Source organism: Narcine bancroftii, chromosome 2 (genome assembly GCF_036971445.1).
Source record: "Narcine bancroftii isolate sNarBan1 chromosome 2, sNarBan1.hap1, whole genome shotgun sequence".
Taxonomy (NCBI): Eukaryota; Metazoa; Chordata; class Chondrichthyes; order Torpediniformes; family Narcinidae; genus Narcine; species Narcine bancroftii.
In genome coordinates, this window is record NC_091470.1 from 248490687 (window position 1) to 248507919 (window position 17233).

The 17233-nt window shown below is 41.3% G+C and overlaps 1 protein-coding gene across 22 annotated transcripts in view; it reads right to left on the bottom strand.

Annotated features, from left to right (window-relative positions):
* znf516 (zinc finger protein 516) overlaps positions 1 to 17233 on the bottom strand; it is a 283926-nt gene that overhangs the window by 79165 nt on the left and 187528 nt on the right. For all 22 annotated transcript variants that reach the window (XR_011352119.1, XR_011352120.1, XM_069920788.1 and 19 more), the window contains one exon: positions 5648 to 7168. Coding sequence is in view for 20 of the 22 variants with exons in the window: in XM_069920788.1 (XP_069776889.1) it covers positions 5648 to 7168 (1521 nt within the window). In the remaining 2 variants the exon portion in view is untranslated. The remainder of the gene's footprint in view (positions 1 to 5647; positions 7169 to 17233) is intronic.

Here is a 17233-nt window from a genome sequence, read left to right on the forward strand (position 1 = left end):
AACCGTGCATCTTGGCGCCTCACAGTTTGGCGGGCAGCAGCCTCCTTTGAAGAAGACCGCAGAGCCCACCTCACTGACAAAAGGCAAAGGAGGAAAAACCCAACACCCAACCCCAACCAACCAATTTTCCCTTGCAACCGCTGCAATCGTGTCTGCCTGTCCCGCATCGGACTGGTCAGCCACAAACGAGCCTGCAGCTGACGTGGACTTTTTACCCCCTCCATAAATCTTCGTCCGCGAAGCCAAGCCAAAGAAGATCTGAACCACTTGCAAATTGGCACAGGGTCCAGAAGATTAGAGAGTTAAAAGCCTAGCTCAAGGATCGGTGTAGAGAAGTGGGTTCCAATCCATGGGAAAATGGCACCAGTATTGGGGAAGGAAGAAATTGTTCAAAGGGAACAGGCTCCATCTACAGGGCTTTAAACTGAATAGTGGGGGTGGGGGGGGAATGGATTGGAGAGAGATGGATAAAGTAAAAGAGTGTCGATAAAATAAAACAAATTTTTTTTTAAAGTGGAGGGGATGAAAGTCAAGTGCAAAAGAGGCAAAGATTACTAGATCTTAAAAGCACAATGAGTATAACGGCACTTTATTTGAATGTCTGTAGTATTCGAAACAAAGTCAGTGAACATAGGCACAAGTCAGTACAAAGGGGTATGATTTAGTGGCCATTAAAGAAATGTGGTTGCAGGGCTGAGAGGATTGAGAATAGCCAAGGATAACAGGTAATATGGAAGGACAGGCAAAAAGTTAATGGAGGTGGGGAGGTGCTCTTTGTTAAGAACGAGGTCGGGGAAATAGTCAAGAAATGATGCAAGATCTAATGAGCAAAATGTTGAGTCCATTTGGGTAGAGAATATAAAGGGAAAAAAAAAATCACCAGTGAGAATTGTCCATAGGCCACTCAATAATAACATTACAGTGGTAGAGGCAATAAACCAAGGAATATCAGAAGCGTGTAAGGATGGAACAGCAGTTATCGTGGGGGACTTTAACGAGCACGTAGATTGAGTGAATCTGGTTAGTTGAAGCAGATTTGAGGAGGATTTCATAGAATGCATACATGGTGGGTTTCTTCAACAGCATGTTACTGAACCTACAAGGGAACATGCTGTCTTGCATCTAGTCCTGTGCAATGAGACAAGTAAAATTACTGATCTTGTCGCTAGGGATCCTCTTGGAAAGTGTGATCACAGTATGACCGAGTTTATCATACAGATGGAAGATACAATATTTTGGTCTAAAACCAGTGTGTTATGCCTATACATGGAAAGGAGGGAGGAGTTAGCCAGGATAGACTGGGAATGCAGGCTATATGGAGGAATGGTGGAGGACTTTCAAAGAGATTTTTCATGGTGTTCAACAAAAGTATATTCCATTTAAAAGCAGACAGTAAAGGTGGGGGCAGCCAGCCTTGGATAACTAAGGAAACCAAGGAAGGCATCAAACTAAAAGCTTGTGCGTACAATTTTGCCAAGATCAATGGGAAACTGGAAGATTGGGAAAATTTTCAGAAACAGCAAAGAACCACGAAAGAAGCAATAAGGAGGGGGAAGGTAAACTATGAGAAAAGATTAGCACAAAATATAAAAACAGAGAGTAAATGTTTTTATAAAGCACAAAAGGGTGGCTAAAGTGAAGGTTGATCCCTAGGAAGATGAAAAGGGGATTTGATATCGGGTAATGAGGAAATGGCTGAGGCTTTGAATAACTATTTTATGTTAGTATTCATGGTTGGAGACATGACGAACAAACCAAAGACAGATGGTATGGATGTGATGGGAGGTGATGACTGGATGTAATAACTATCACTAAAGAGGTTGTATTCAGAAAACTTTAGGGTCTTAATGCCTGATCAATTGCACAAAGACTGAAGTAATCGAAACTGAAGGCTTTTATTTGCAAGAGATGGACAGCATCCCTGTGTTGTTCACTCACACTGACTCGGACTCAAACTGGGGGCAGGCTTGTGGCATGACAACCTTTATGGGGAAGAAAGGGGAGGAGTCATGAGCCGGCTAGTGAGAGCAAGGTCAACCAGGAAAGGTCATCTGATTTACATATAACGAATATGTAAATAGTGGTTTCACCACAGGTCAAAAGATAATCACCTAGTCCTGATGGAATGCATCCCAGGGTACTGATAAAAATAGCCAAAATTATAGTCAAGGCTTTGGCGATAATTTGCCAAAATTCTCTGGACTCTAGACAATTCAGAACTGGTGGATTGGAAGATGGCGATTGTCACACCATCTTTCAAAAACAGATGTAGGCAAAATGCAGGGAACTATAGGCCAGTTAGTTTAACATTTGTAATTGGGAAAATGCTTGAAGCTATAATTAAAGAAGAAATAACAAGGCATCTGGAGTGAAATGGATCCATCAGGCAGATGCAACATGGATTCAAAAGAATTCTTTAAGTATATAATGTGCATGCAAGCTTGAGGGAAGCAGGTGGACATTGTTTACCTGGATTTCCAGAAAGTGTTTGATAGGGTGCCACATAAAAGATTTATACAGTAGATAAGGATGCATTGAGTTAGGAGTGATGTATTAGCATGAATGGAAAATTGGTTAACCAAAAACAACAGAGAGTTGGGGACAGGGGCATTTTTCTGGTTGCAATCAATGGTGAGCATCTTGCCACAGGGGTCGGTCCTGGGCACACAATTGTTCATGATATACATAAACAATCTGGAAGAGAGGCAAAGTGCAGTGTATCTAAGTTTGCTGATGGCACTAAGATGAGTAGAAAAGCTAATTGTGCAGAGGTTAAGGAAAGTCTGCAGTGAAACATAGAATGGTTAAGTGAATGCGCAAGAATCTGGCAGATGGAGAACAATGTTGGCAAATGTGAGGCTATCCATTTTGGAAGGAAAATGGATGATCACTATATTATTTAAATGGCTAGCAATTGCAGCATGCTGCCATGCAGAAGGACTTGGGAGTGCTTCTGCATGAATCAGATAAGTTTGGTTGGCAGGTGCAACAGGCTATCAAGAAGGCAAATGGAATGTTGGCCTTCAGTGCTGGAGGGATTGAATTTAAGAGCAGGGAGGTTATGCTGCAACTGTATAAGGTCCAGGAGAGACTGCATCTGGAGTACTCTGTGCAGTCCTGGTCTTCTTACTTGAGGAAGGATGTACTAGCTTTAGAGGTGGTGCAGAGGAGGTTCACCAGGTTGGTTCCAGGGATGAAGGGATTACTGGAATTTAGAATTATAGAAACATAAAAATTATGAAAGGCATAGATTAGGTATAGGTGTGTAAATTGTTTCCATTGGTAGTGGAGACCAAAACAAAAGGACATAGCCTCGAGATTCAAGGTAGTAGATTTAGGTTGGAGATGAGTAGGAACTGCTTTTCCCAGAGGATGGTGAAACTATGGAATTCACAACCCATTGAAGCAGTGGAGGCAACCTCAGTAAATATATTTAAGTCAAGATTGAATAGATTTTTACAAAGTAGGGGAAGTAACGGATAGATGGAGATAAGCCTATCATCAGATCAGCCAGGATCTCACTGAATGGCAGAGCAGGCTTGACAGTCCGGATGGCCAACTCCTGCTCCTATTTCTTATGTGATTAAATTTCCCCTTCACTGTTTCCCTTCTAACAAGGTGAATAATTGCTTGTAAATTGATAATTGGACCAAGCAGGTGAGGAGAATTATTTTTTAAGCAACACATTATTATGACCTAAAAAATATTGACGCAAGGACAGGGAAATCTGTCTCATTTTCCTACCTCATCTCATCATTTCGTATCAATATCCTATTTACAAGTAAACACAGAGCCACAAGAATTTCTGCAAATATGAGGAAAGTCTATTAATTCCAGCAGGAGATGTGATCGACAGCAGAAAACTCAGAGATGTGAAAGCAGCATCACACAAACCTCCTCCCCCCATCAACTCATTCTACTCAGAGTGCAATAATATTGCCTCTGCTCTGTACCAATTGACCTCTCCCTGTAACTGCATTTCTCTACTGTGTTTTACTTGATTACTATACATGGAATGTCCAGTTGGACTGCTTGCAAAACAAGCTTCTTCACTGCACCTCAGCAAGAGTGACAATAAACTTGGTTGAGCTCATTCTTCAAGTTCAACCCTTAGTTTCGCTCTGGGATTATGCACTACCAACCATGTGTATTCATTTTGGATTTTTCACCAGTCAGTTTCAAAGCCATATATTGGTACTTGGTTGCTAGGATGAATAACCAAAAAACTCAGTTAAAGAGGGATGTTTTAAGTAACACCTTAAAGGAGGAGAGATAGATAGGGAGATTAAGGGAGGCAATCCCAATTATCAGATTGTAAGGAATGTTTAGCTCAATCAAAGAGGGGTGGGGGGAGAGAGAGAGAGAGAGAGAGAGAGAGAGAGAGAGAGAGAGAGCGAGAGAGAGAAGCACAATTTCCTCTGGTGGCTGAAAAGGACTTCAAAGAGCAGCTGAGACAAGGTAGTTTGTTGGAAATATGTCTGAAGTTGCTTGATCTTTGCAAAATAAGGTGATAACAGTCAGAAAGCCGAGTGTAAATTCAGTTAAACAGTGACTCCACTGGATGGTAAATGTGCCCTCCTGTTTTTATGTGGCTGCTTGTTGAGACAACGACTGGAGGTGTATCTACGGAAAATAGCATCTATGGCAGGGGTGACCAATGTTTTACATTCCATGCATCAAAATAAATGGTGACAAGGAGGTCTCACAAGAGCTGGCCTTGGTGGGCGCCATGTGGTATTTGCCTTCAGCCTTTTAATAAGTTGGGAACAAAAAGGAGGACAAGGAAGAGTGGATGGAGCAGAGAAGAAAGAGGAGGAGAGGGAGGTTGACACTAACCGGGGGATGATGTCGCTGGTGGGGGATGGCAACACAGGTGGGAAAAAATAACAGACTGTCTAGGAGAATCAGGCCTCCGTCTGCATTAATCAATGCCTCCTTCCATGTGCCACTTATAGTCATTGGGGGAGGAGTGTGGACCAGTGGGGGCCAAGAGCAGTAAAGGAGACCACTGGGGGCCCAGCTGAAGAATTTTTTTTCACTATCCAAGGACGGCTTGTTTGATGTTGATAGAAACTGCTCAGTGGCGGCCCCAACCCCCTCCCCCCGCCAATTCAAGTAGCACCCAGGGCACGTACTGTAGCTTAGATATGCCGATACGCCTCTGGGCAGAGCCACTTACAGAATGTCTCGAAAGTAATCAGATCCACCTGGATAAATTTCAGCTGATCTATTTGCACATTGTTTAACACAATTATCAGTGTGCATAGGAATGGAAATTCATCTTTGATTATTTGTATAATGAGAATATTGAATGTTCTCTGTACAATCACCAAACACTGAATCCACTTTAAGAAAGCCTTCTACAACAGAATAAGTCTTCACTGATTCAAATGCTGCTAATTAATACTTTTTCTCCCCAATAATCCTCGATATTTGCAATATTAATTCAATAACAATCAAAATCAATATAAACCTTTGTTAGCCAATAGCAGTGATACCATTGAGACTTACCATCTTCCTTGCACTTGTTATTGAACTACATTGATTGTGGAACTGACATATGCAGGCTGTGAGAAGGGAATTTCATTTGACCGGAAAGAGAATGCTCGTGGCAAATTGTAGTTTCAAAACCTGTTGAAATACTAACCTCCTCTATCTGCAGGATTCGAGAAGTGACGGTTATCTTCCCATTTGCGGCACAAGGTGGATCTGCATGGTGTCAGTGCATGAAAGGAACCCCCACGTTTGGACACATCTCTCACTGCTGGAGGTGACCCCTGTTCCACAGTGTGTATAAGTGTGGAGACTTCTGCTGGACCAAAGCACTGTGTCCTCACTGCATTTGTCCATCCACCTCTTGTGGGATTCCATGGCGAGCCCAGCTTACTTGTACCTTCTGGCTTGCAGTCCTGCTGAAACAGGGTAGTGGTCTTATAAAGAGCAGGCTGCTCACCTTTGGGTGAAGCTTGGTCCTTGAGCCCTCTTGTTGGATATGGCTGGTACCAATCATCAAACAGTGTGAGACCCTCAGCCCCCTTAAAACAATCCTCGCTTTCCGTCACTCTTCCAACTGAAGATGAAGGTGAGCTAAACAAAATTTTTTGAAAGTTACCAATTTGTAACATATTCTGCTCTAAACCTAGATTTTGTCTCACTTTTGACTCTGAAGTAAATCCACATTTTCTGTGGCTGTTGTTTTCTCTCTGGTACCTGTGAGGAACCTGCACTGGGCCTCTGGGGACTCTAGGCTGGGTGGGAAGTTCACAGTGGGAAGAATCAAGTAGCTTGCCGGAAAGCTCCAAGGATGAAGGAGCAGGATTCAGTGCTGTTGATTGGCTCAGTCTGTAAGTGTAGGTGGAAATTGGTCTAGAAAAAGCTGCAGGAGAAACCTCTCTGCCATTCAGCGCAGGAGGAGGTCCTGTACGTCTGACACTGCTGTGCTCTGTCAAGTTGATTCCCTTGGGTTTTGACCCATTCCCTGAAAGACGTTCCACAGGAGCGATATGGAGGTTCAACTTGTGGTTGACTCGTTGATGCATTATTAGAACTTCAGGGTAAAGGGTTGCGTGACTGCAAAATTGGCAAAAATGGATGATCATGGCATTTTGTGGTGACAGAGTATGTGTATCCCTTAAAGCACATTTATTTTCACAAGGATTGCCATTCAACAATGCCAAGGTCAAATCTAAAGGAAACTCATCTTGGGCTCCATTTCTATTTGAAGCAGTGACATGGCCTCTTGCTGTACATTGTGAAGGTCTTTCTGTTCTTAAAGTATTGCCTTTTGATATTTCCACCTGAGGTGACCCTGCATTCTTTAACATTATTTTACTCTTTGCTGTATTCTGGCAACCTGGGATTGAGTTGGAATAAAGGCCATCTCCCGTGAGCTCACATTTAGGTTGTTCCAATGGTACATCTGCTCCAGAGATTAAACCACATAGTTCAGAAACTGCAGCAAATCCCTTAGTATCCAAGCAGGAATCAGCTTCCCCATAGGAAAGGACAACTCCAGTTCTATTAGCTAAACAATCATGATTCCCACTGTCAGGATTCGGCAAGTCTTCATTTGTTCCATTTTGAGATATATGGTGGCTGTCCTTGTGAAAATGGAGGGGAGATGACTTAGTCACCGTGTAGTCACAAGAAAAACTTTCATGAGGCTTTGCTGGTGGAAGATAAAACAAAAAAGATAATGTTTTCTTTAGTACAATAAAATAAACAAAAAAAATGAATTTGCTGTAAGTAAATCTGAAACATAATTAAAAATGCTGCAAACACTCAGCAGGTCAGGCAGCATCTTTATGGGAGGGATTTTCCTGGTCCACAAAAGTCCAGAGGGGACTTGGATAGTTTAGTAATCTTATATTTTTTCTTAGATTCAGGGTCAAACAGCAAGGGTCATAGATTTAAAGTAATTAATAAAATGATTAGAGAGGAAAGGACAAAAGACATTTCACCCAAAGGAGGGGGTCTGGAAGTCATTGCATGAGAGATTGGTGGTGGCAGAGAACTTCATTTTCGATAATAATAATATGTGAGACTGTATTGTAATCCACAAAAGTACAATGTACAAATGCACTGAAATTTGTGCTTGCTGTGGCTACAAAGGTACATACAATACACAAACAAACAACATGTATAAATTAAATGACCAAGTAAGAGAAAAAAGACGAAATATAAAAGGAGGATAGATGTTCACAACTGCAGTTAGTGCAAAAACAAAATTGATGTTACATTAGTGCTTGAATTCGTGTTAAGTAGTAATTGAAGTGTACTTGGCAGTCATGACCCATCAGGCTCCAGACCAATGCTAAAAGGTGGGATTAGGCTGGCAGACACTTTTCAACTTGCACAGAAAGTATGGGCTGTATGTGCTCTTCCTAGCTGGATTAAAAAAGAACTTCATTAACACATAATTCCATAGAATCTTCAAATGCACAAGTTGTGTTGAAATGCAGGGACTGATTTCAAAGTAAGACTGGCAGCCAGTTTGAGCACTGCAAGATCCCATGTCTGAGAGCAATGACAAACAATATTTATTTTAAAGCAATTAGCTGATGAAATTTCTGGCCTTGTTCAAAATATTCCCATTTTAGCTCACAAATGGGATATTGCTCTTTATCCCTCTCCGAAAAGGCTCCACCAACAGAATAGCACGGCCTCAGCATTGCCAAGTACTAGAAGGCCAGAATTACCTGCTCCAATGTCAAGAGTGGGATTCACCGTAAGAGAACCTTGATGTATGGCGATGTGAATTTCTAGATGGTTAATGAAGGGATGTGAGTGGGGAAAAAAAAGCCTTTCTCTCCCCATCATTCAAGATCTATAAATTACTCATACTATTTCACGTGTCCTAATAGCCTGAATATGTTGGGATAGTCCGATCTCAGAAGCTAAGCTGGCTCAGACCTGGTCAGTACTTGTAGGGGACACCGCCTGGGGATGCCAGGTGCAGTAGGTTGCTGTATCTCTATGACAAAACAATGACCTTTCTGAAATATGCTCTTTGTGAATACCTTGCTGAATCTCTTGGTGTGTAAATCAAAGTGATACCACTAGGTGGAACCACATCCAAGCTCTAGGATTCAGAAGAAGATGTGGCCAGTCGTCCTTCCTTCTTCACTAGAGTGCGGCAGAGACTGAAGCAGCCTTGAGCAGGAAGTCAATTCCCACTACAATGTTTGTCGTGCAGCTTTTAAGTTTCTCTCCATCCCTGTAGCTCTGAGAACTTCACACTCCTTCAATTCTGCCATCTTGCTTGCCACCATACCTTCATCACCTAAGATTCTCCCTTTCCATTTGTATATCTTTCTCTCCTCATTTGAGACTCTCCCAGCAATTTAGCTCTCTTACCAAGTGAAACATAAAAACTGTAGTCACTGTGATTGAAGTTAAAAATATGGCAGTGCTGCTCAGGTCTGAAACTTCGGTTATATATCTTTTCCTCCTATGGATGCTGCGAGCTCCTCCAACATTCTGTGCTTTGTACTAGCTCTTTTACCAAACCATTTATCACCTGCCCCAATAGCCTTCCATGGCACTATGTCAACATCTCGCTTTTGACCCTCTGAAGTATCTTGTAAATTCTAGGTTCTATATAAATGCAAAAAAAATGTTGGTTGAAGACTGAACTTTCACCATTCCCCCAGACTTCATTATTTGATGATCTTCAAAGAAAAGATGATTTAATATCTTGTCAGTCAGTCAAGCAACATTCCTTGTTTTATCCTGAACTGTCAAAGACAGAATGTTTTAAATGTTCAGAAACAATCAGTAACCATAAACAACTTCAAAAGCACCTGCAAATGAAACTAAGGATGATGCAAATCTGAAACTATCCTCTGTTCCTCAGTTCAGTAAGGTAGTCAATTGTAAATGTCCAAAAGGACAATAAAGGTATTCCCCATTCAGAAACCAAGCATGAAATGTGAAGACATCTAGCTGGTTAGAGATGTTCAAGTCAGGAAAGTATAATCTTCATTAAGGCCATCAGGGAACCCATAAGATGATTCTGCAACAAGCGCAAGGCCTAAGAGAACATTAAGGCCACAAGGTGACAATGGTAGGGCATGGATGCTATCAAAAGAGCATAAAGCAAAGCTATGCATTCAATTGTGCAACACTCCATGATGAGACCAATATATTCCATGGCCTTCGAACAGGGAGCCAGCAGAAAGATAACATTACATCTGCTACTCCAAGTGCTGCTGTACCCATGGTTACTGTTGCCGAAATCAGATGGCCATCCTGCAGGCAAACACAGAAAGTGACAGGCTGAGTCAGATGTATCCTGAGAGCCTGCACAAATCAAATAGAAGATGTATTCACTGGTACCTTTAACTTCACCCTGCGACAGAGTGCAGTCCTCACCTGCTTCAAGAAGGCCACCACCATCCCAGTACTGAAAAAAATTACAATAACAAGACTACCAACCAATGGCTTTGATATCCACTATAATGAAGGCCTTTGAGAAGGTGGTCGTGACTTACATTAACCTTAGTCTATCAGCCAGCCTTGACCCACTTCAATTTGCCAATCATTCAAATAGGAGCATTGCAGATGCCACCTTCCGAGTTCTCATCTCAGCCATTGTTAGACATCTATTCATAGATTTCAGCTCTATGTTGAATACCACAGTCCCCAGCATACTCATCCTCAAACATTGGATCTAGGCCTCAGTGTCCCCTCCCCACCCCCACACATTTCCTATGCAACTGGATCCTTGACTTCTTGTCTAACAGATCACAATCATTGAAAATGGGTAGCAACATCTCCTCTATGATCAAACTCCAGAGCGGCTCACCTCACAAACTTACACTCATTCTCTGACTATACTTCTTCTAAACCGACAACTGTGCAACCAAATACCATTCTAACTCCATCTTCAAATTTACTGCAGTAGGTCAAGTATCAAATATTGATGTTTTGGAATCCTGGAAGGAGAATGACATTCTAGTGACATTGTGTGAATATAACAGCTACTTGCTTATTGTTAATAAGATGAAGGACATGATCAATGGCTACAGGAAAGGGTCAAGAAAGCAGGTGATAAAGTGGAAAGAGTAGACAGCTTCATGCTTTTACGGATAAACATCGGCAATGACTTGACCTAGGCCAAGCATGACCGTCCAGAAAGCACATCAATATTTTACTTTTTTTGAAAGTTAAGGAAGTTCAGCATGGACCCCTCCACCCCTTGTCCTTCAAAAATTTCTATAGGTGGACCATTGAAAGCATTCTTGCTATAGATGTGGTATAGGAGCTGCTCCATTGGCATTCTTGCTATAGATGTGGTATAGGAGCTGCTCCATTGGCTCTATCTATATCTCCTGCTGCCAAGGAAAGGCAGCCAACATGCTGCAGGATCCATTGCACCCTGGACTCTTTCTCTTCTCCCTCCTTCCATTGGGAGAAGGTTTAAGAGTGTGAAATTGTATATCAACAGGGTTAAAGACAGTTTCTCCCTAGCCATTAGACTCATGAATGAACCGCAGAATGGTGCTGTCAAGCTGCCCTTGACCTTTTTTTCTTATTGTCACTCTGCATTCTGTTAATTGTGCTCTTCTATGGCTGCATGTTAGAGCTAGCCTAATGGACTGCTCACAGAAAGAACCCTTCCCACTGTGACAAATAAACTCACATTTAATGCCAACATTGACATTAATCAATCACTGTTCACAGGATTAGGTCTTTTGGAACTGTGGATGGAGTATCGGATAATGGCGTTGAGATACAAATTTTTAATGATCTAACTAAATTTCAGAGGACATTTGAAGGGTTGAATGGCCACCTCCTGTTATTAGTATTCTGGATTCATGTAAACTGTACCAAATAGAAATTGGAACTTACATAGTTAATTTTCAAGGAACACAGATTTAATTATACTCTATACTCATCAATTTTGCAAATATTACAATGGCAACTTTAAGATAATTAGATGTTCACAAATGATAATATATTAGAATAGGTGACCTTGGTCAAAAAGGAAGCTTTAAGGAACGCCACAGAGAAAAAAAAACTCTGGAATATATGTAGGAAAAGGAAGGATAAATGTGCCTTTATATTCCACCCCAGGATATTTTGGTGTTCATGGCCTATACTAAACATTCGTTGTCCCGTTTCAAGAACCTTATCAATACAATCCCCTATTCCTTTCTCCAATGTTGCATCTGTTCCTGGTGGGAGTGAATTTCACCACTCCATGTAATGAGATTTCCCTGGAATTCCCTTTTGCAGGTATCAGAGCCCATCCTATATTTATGGCTCCTATGGCCCCTAATTTTGTTTTCACTTCTCACCCCTGCACAATTTCATAAGAGGTGGCACATGGTACAGCAGTCAATCCTGTTGCCTCACAGCTCCAGGGACCTGCATCCAATCCTGGTCTCGGATGCTATTTGTGCAGAGTTTGAACATTCTCATTATGATTGTGCGTGATTTCAATGAGTGCTCCAGCTTCCTCCCACATCCTTAAGGCATGTTAATGGTTGACTGTAAATTATCCCTAGGTGCAGATTAATGGCAAATAGAGAATCAAATTACAAGTTGGTAGTCATATATGAGAGAGAGAGAGAGAGAGAGAGAGAGAGAGAGAGAGAGTGCTGTAACAGTATGGGGAAAGTGAGGAGGAATAGGTCTGCTGGAATTGCTCTTTTGGGAGCTAGCATGACTGAGTGGCAGGTAAAATATGTATGCTCAAACACTGCATTTGCACTGAGAAAAACCCTCATACCTTGAAGGGCTCAGGCCTGAAACGTCAATTATATATCCTTATCTCCTATGGATGCTGCAACACCTACTGATTTCCTCCACCATTTCTGTGCTTTTACTACAATCACTGTGTCTGGAGACTTTCATGTTTCACCTTGTTGTTTTCACAGTCTCTGTTATAAATTCTAACTTGCAATGTTCACTATCGAGTTGTAAGGAATGTTTGTGAAGTTTTAATGCCTGCCCATGGTAATAAAAGACTGATAGATTAATCACTGAAAACAAAGTTTCATCTAATGCTTTAAATTCTCTCGGGACTTTGGAGATCTTTAAGCTCATTATCCTGCTGGATGGTAAGAACAGCCTGCTTCGCATGCAACTGAAATCTTTGCTACATTTGATCTGTGTCCTGTTATTGGAGAGAACTTGCTACAAACAGTGACAGGAAATTACCATCATTCCATTCCAGAATTCAATTGCAGGAGAACATTCAACAAATGTTTCACATAAATGTTATCAAACAAACACCTTGCAAGCAAGGAGAGACTGGAATGGAATGATTGACATGATTAAGCCTGCGAGGATGCAGGAAAGATTCACCAGAATGTTACAAGGACTGGAAGTCTTGTGTTATAAGGAAAGGCTAGATAGCTGGGGATGTTTCCTTGGAGTGAAGAAGACTGAGGAGTGATTATAAAAAGATTTATCAAGTGTGGAGGGGCATCATTAAGTTGGCTAGTCACAGTTCTTTTTCAATGCTTGGATTTCCTCACACATCCCAAAATCATGACTGAAGATCAGTTGCTCCTATTAAATGAGTTGTGGGGAGCTGATGGGCATTCAACAGAGACCAAGTTGTAGGGACATAAAAAGGATGAATGGGACTGATGGAATTGCTCTGATGGGACCTGGCAAGGAACCAATGGGCTATTTGGCCTCTCTCTATGTTGAAGAAAGGGGGAGATGTCAAGTGAAGTAATACCATAGCTTGGAGCCTTGTCAGCTGAAGGCCTGGCTGCCAGGGACAGAGAAATTAAACAGTGAGATGATCAAGAAGGAGGGTCTGGAATATGTATTAGAGAAACACATGGCATGGCTTTTGAAAGGATGACAACTTTAAAATGCTTCCTGAAGGGCCACTATAAGATTATAGGCTCGGGTGTGATTTTGCAGTATTGTTTTGTCATAGAGATACAGCACGGATGCAGGCCCTTTGGCCCACTGAGACCATGCCAACCATCAACTACCCATTTAATTCAATCAAGCTTTGATCTGTTTTTTTTTAATTCTCCCCACATCCTAATCGACATCTTCAGATTTCACCACTCAGCTGCATAACAGGGAAATCTCACAATGATTGATAAACCCACTAACAATACCTCGGTAGTGGCCTGTAATAAATAGGGCCAATGAGTCAGCATACAGAAAGGAGATTGAAAACTTGGCTGAATGGTGCACCAACAACAACCTTGCACTCAATGTTACCAAAACCAAGGTTCTGATTTTTGACTTAGGAAGGGAAAACCAGAGATATATGATTCTATGATCATTAAGAGATCAGAGGTGGAGAGGGTGAACGATTTTAAGTTATCAGGAGTCTGGTACGTTGACACAAACACCCCTGAGCATAAAGAATGTAAACCCTTGTAACAGGTAGTGGAAACAGTCCAGGATATCACAGGTAAAACCCTCCCCACCATCGCGAACATCAACAGGGAACAATGTCATCGGAGAGCAGCAGCAATCAAGTATCCACACCACCCAGCACACACTCTGTTCTCACCGCTGCCATCAGCAAAGAGGTTTAGGTGCCAGAAGACTTGCGCCACCAAGTTCAGAAGTAGCTGCTACTTCTTCACCATCAGACTCCTCAACAACAAACTCAATCAGGGACTCATATAACGACTCTTACTTACTTTTGCACTTTATTGATATTTTTTCGCTCTATATTGCAGTTTGTTTACATGTGTATATTGTGTACAGTTTTTTTTTGCACTACCAATAAAGAATCTCAGGCTTGTTTGTGATGTCGTGTATGTACTGTGTCAATAAATTGAACTTTGACCCCACAGTCTTTTGGGACATGGGAGGAAACCAGAGCACCTGGAGGAAACCCAAGTGGACACAGGGAGGATGTGTAAACTCCACGCACCAAGGTTAGGTTTGAACTTGCGGCTCTGGTGGTGGGAGGCAGGAGCTACATCAGCTGTGGCACTGTCCTGCTCTGATTAAATGGGAGGATCAGATTCTCAGAGAGTAGAATGAGACAATCCAATGGGAAGTGTAGTGGGCCAGTCAATTCAGGTTGGAACACTGGCATGGACGAAGGATTCTGAAATAGATGAGATTGGAGTGAATTGAATGAATAAATTTATTGTTATATACTGTACATAAGTATAGATGTATAGTCTTGCTTGCTGCAGCAATGCATGAGCATATATCATGTATAATTCACACACAAGACAAGATAAATATAAAAAAAAGAGAAAATATATTTTTCAAATATTTTCATAATATCAGAACAGCCTCAACACAGCCCAGGGCTATCTATCAAAACAAAATTGCCTCCATGTGCGGAATTATCGAAGATATATTTGCATGGCCAATTTCTGTTTTACCAATTCATTTGATTGTTTGATTGGGAATGGTGTTGCCTGAAGGACTTTAGGCATTTTCAGGCTGGACTAGTTAAAAGGCTCAGAAGAACAATGAAATAGAAGCAGCCAAAAGAAAATTTGGTAGGAGTGGAAATACACCTTGGAAAACCAATGTATAAAATGGGTAGATGAACCCAGGGATCTACCCTACCAATACCACTGTAGACAGGGAACCAATGAATACTTCTAATCAATGGCAAATGGTATATTTTCTTTGTTATGTTTACTGAGATACAGGGAAAAACTTTGTTTTTTGTGCTATCCAGGTACATCTACCTACACATAGTTCAACAGGTAGTGAAAGAATAAAATATATATGTGCACATGATAATATTTCATGAGAAATACAGGTGTAATGTTACATAAGAAAAAAGTGTAGGATTTCATTTTAAAGAGCAAAGTACAGTGAATGGAATAATCTTACTCGTGAGAAGTTCATTCAAGAGTTCAGTAACAGCAGGAAAGTAACTGTCCTTGAATCTAAAGGTTCGTGTTTTTAAACTCATGTGTCTTCTGCCCAAGGGGAAGATTGAGGTAGCAAGAGGTGAAGAAAAGGGAGGTTGGATTGTGTGATGGCCTGAGCTGTTTTTACAACACACAGGAGGTTTTTTTGAGGTCTTCGACTGAGAAGTTCCGGTGATCCATCCAGACAGGAAACCTTGATTGATATATCTGTAACAAAATTGGTAAGGGTCACTGGGGATATTTCTTGGGCTTCTGAGGAAGTTGGTGCACTTTCTTGGCCAGAGGGTCAACAGAGTTGTTGGTAGTGTTTACATTTAAAAATGTAAAGCTGTCCATTTGAGTACAAGAAGCTGTTGATCTTAAGTATTAAATCCGCAAATCTCTCTACGGGTGCCGTCTGACCTGCTGAATTATCCCAGAATTTTCTGAAGTTATTTTAAACTTCAAAATATATTTCTGGTTGTAAAGTACTTTCAGCTGATAATAACCATTGTGGACACCTGCATGCATAAATACCATTTTTTTAGTCATTTAGACATACAGACAGCACGGTAACAGGCCATTTCGGCCCACAAGTCTGTGCCACCTAATTTACACCCAATAAAATATGGTACATTTTGAATGGTGGGAGGAAACTGGAGGCCCCGGAGAAAGCCCATGCAGACACAGGGACAGTGTGAGATTTGAACTTTGGTCCCATTCGCTGGTGCTGTTAAGGTGTTGAGCTAAACGCTATACGAACCATATTACCCCTTTTGTCCTTCAATGATGGTACCTTCCCAATGTGACAACATTAAGTTGGGACCTACACTGTAAAGGTTGAATTGATTGGACCCAATGCTTCATATGTGGTTTAACAAGACCTATTGGAAAGATCAATGGGCTAAGTTTGGTATTAGGCAGCTCCAATGCTCTCCTTTCAACTCTGTAGTACAACTGTGGTGAGTTATGATCCACAGGTGTCTTTCTTGGCTGTTTAGATGTTTTCTTCCTTTCTTTGAGATAAGAAATTTGCTTTATAGGCCAGTTTATACTGCCTTACAAATATGCAACTACCAAAGCAACTTCAGGCTACCTTTAATCAAAATATTTTGTATTTAGATCACAAAAGCAAGACCAATCAGCCTGCCTAATTCATGATGACCCTTCTTGATAATTCTAACCAACTGCATCTAACTCTCAGTTGAATTTTCTATTCCGTTTCCTCTTTGGTGTAAATCCATAGGACCATAGTGCATTACAACACAGAAACAGGCTCTTCTTGTCTGTGCCGAACTATTTTTCTGCCTAGTTAAACTGACCTCCACCCAGCCCTCCATACTTCTCCCATACCTGACCACATTTTTCTTAAATGTTAATATTGAGCCCACATTCAGCACAGCAGCTTGTTCCACATTCTTACCACTCTCTGTGTGGAGAGGTTCCCCCTGATGTTTCCCCAAGCTTTTCCCCTATCTACATTTACTCTGTCTATACCTATCAATTTTAAAAACTTCTATCAAATCTCCCCTTATTCTTCTATGCTCCAGGGAAAAAAAAAGTCCTAATTTGTCTAACCTTTATCTAGTTTACCATTCAGTGGTGGTCAAGAGATCATTATGGTCAGTGTAGATGTCCTTTTCACTATCCGCTACATCACCAATTTTGCTGCTATCTAATGTAGTTCAATTAATATTCTCAGCATTTTCTCCAGTGTCTTTGTGTCCTAACATGGAGAATGAACCGTACACAGGGGATACACTACACCACTCCCCCCCCCCAACACTTTTTCAAAAATTCCCCCATGTTCTAAACTTCTAGAAGTAAATCTGAGGTTTTTGGTGTCTTTTTTTGTTTTATTAAGCCGATTTACCTCTTCTGACCACAATGCGCTCCTGTTCCCACCTTTCCACCCCATC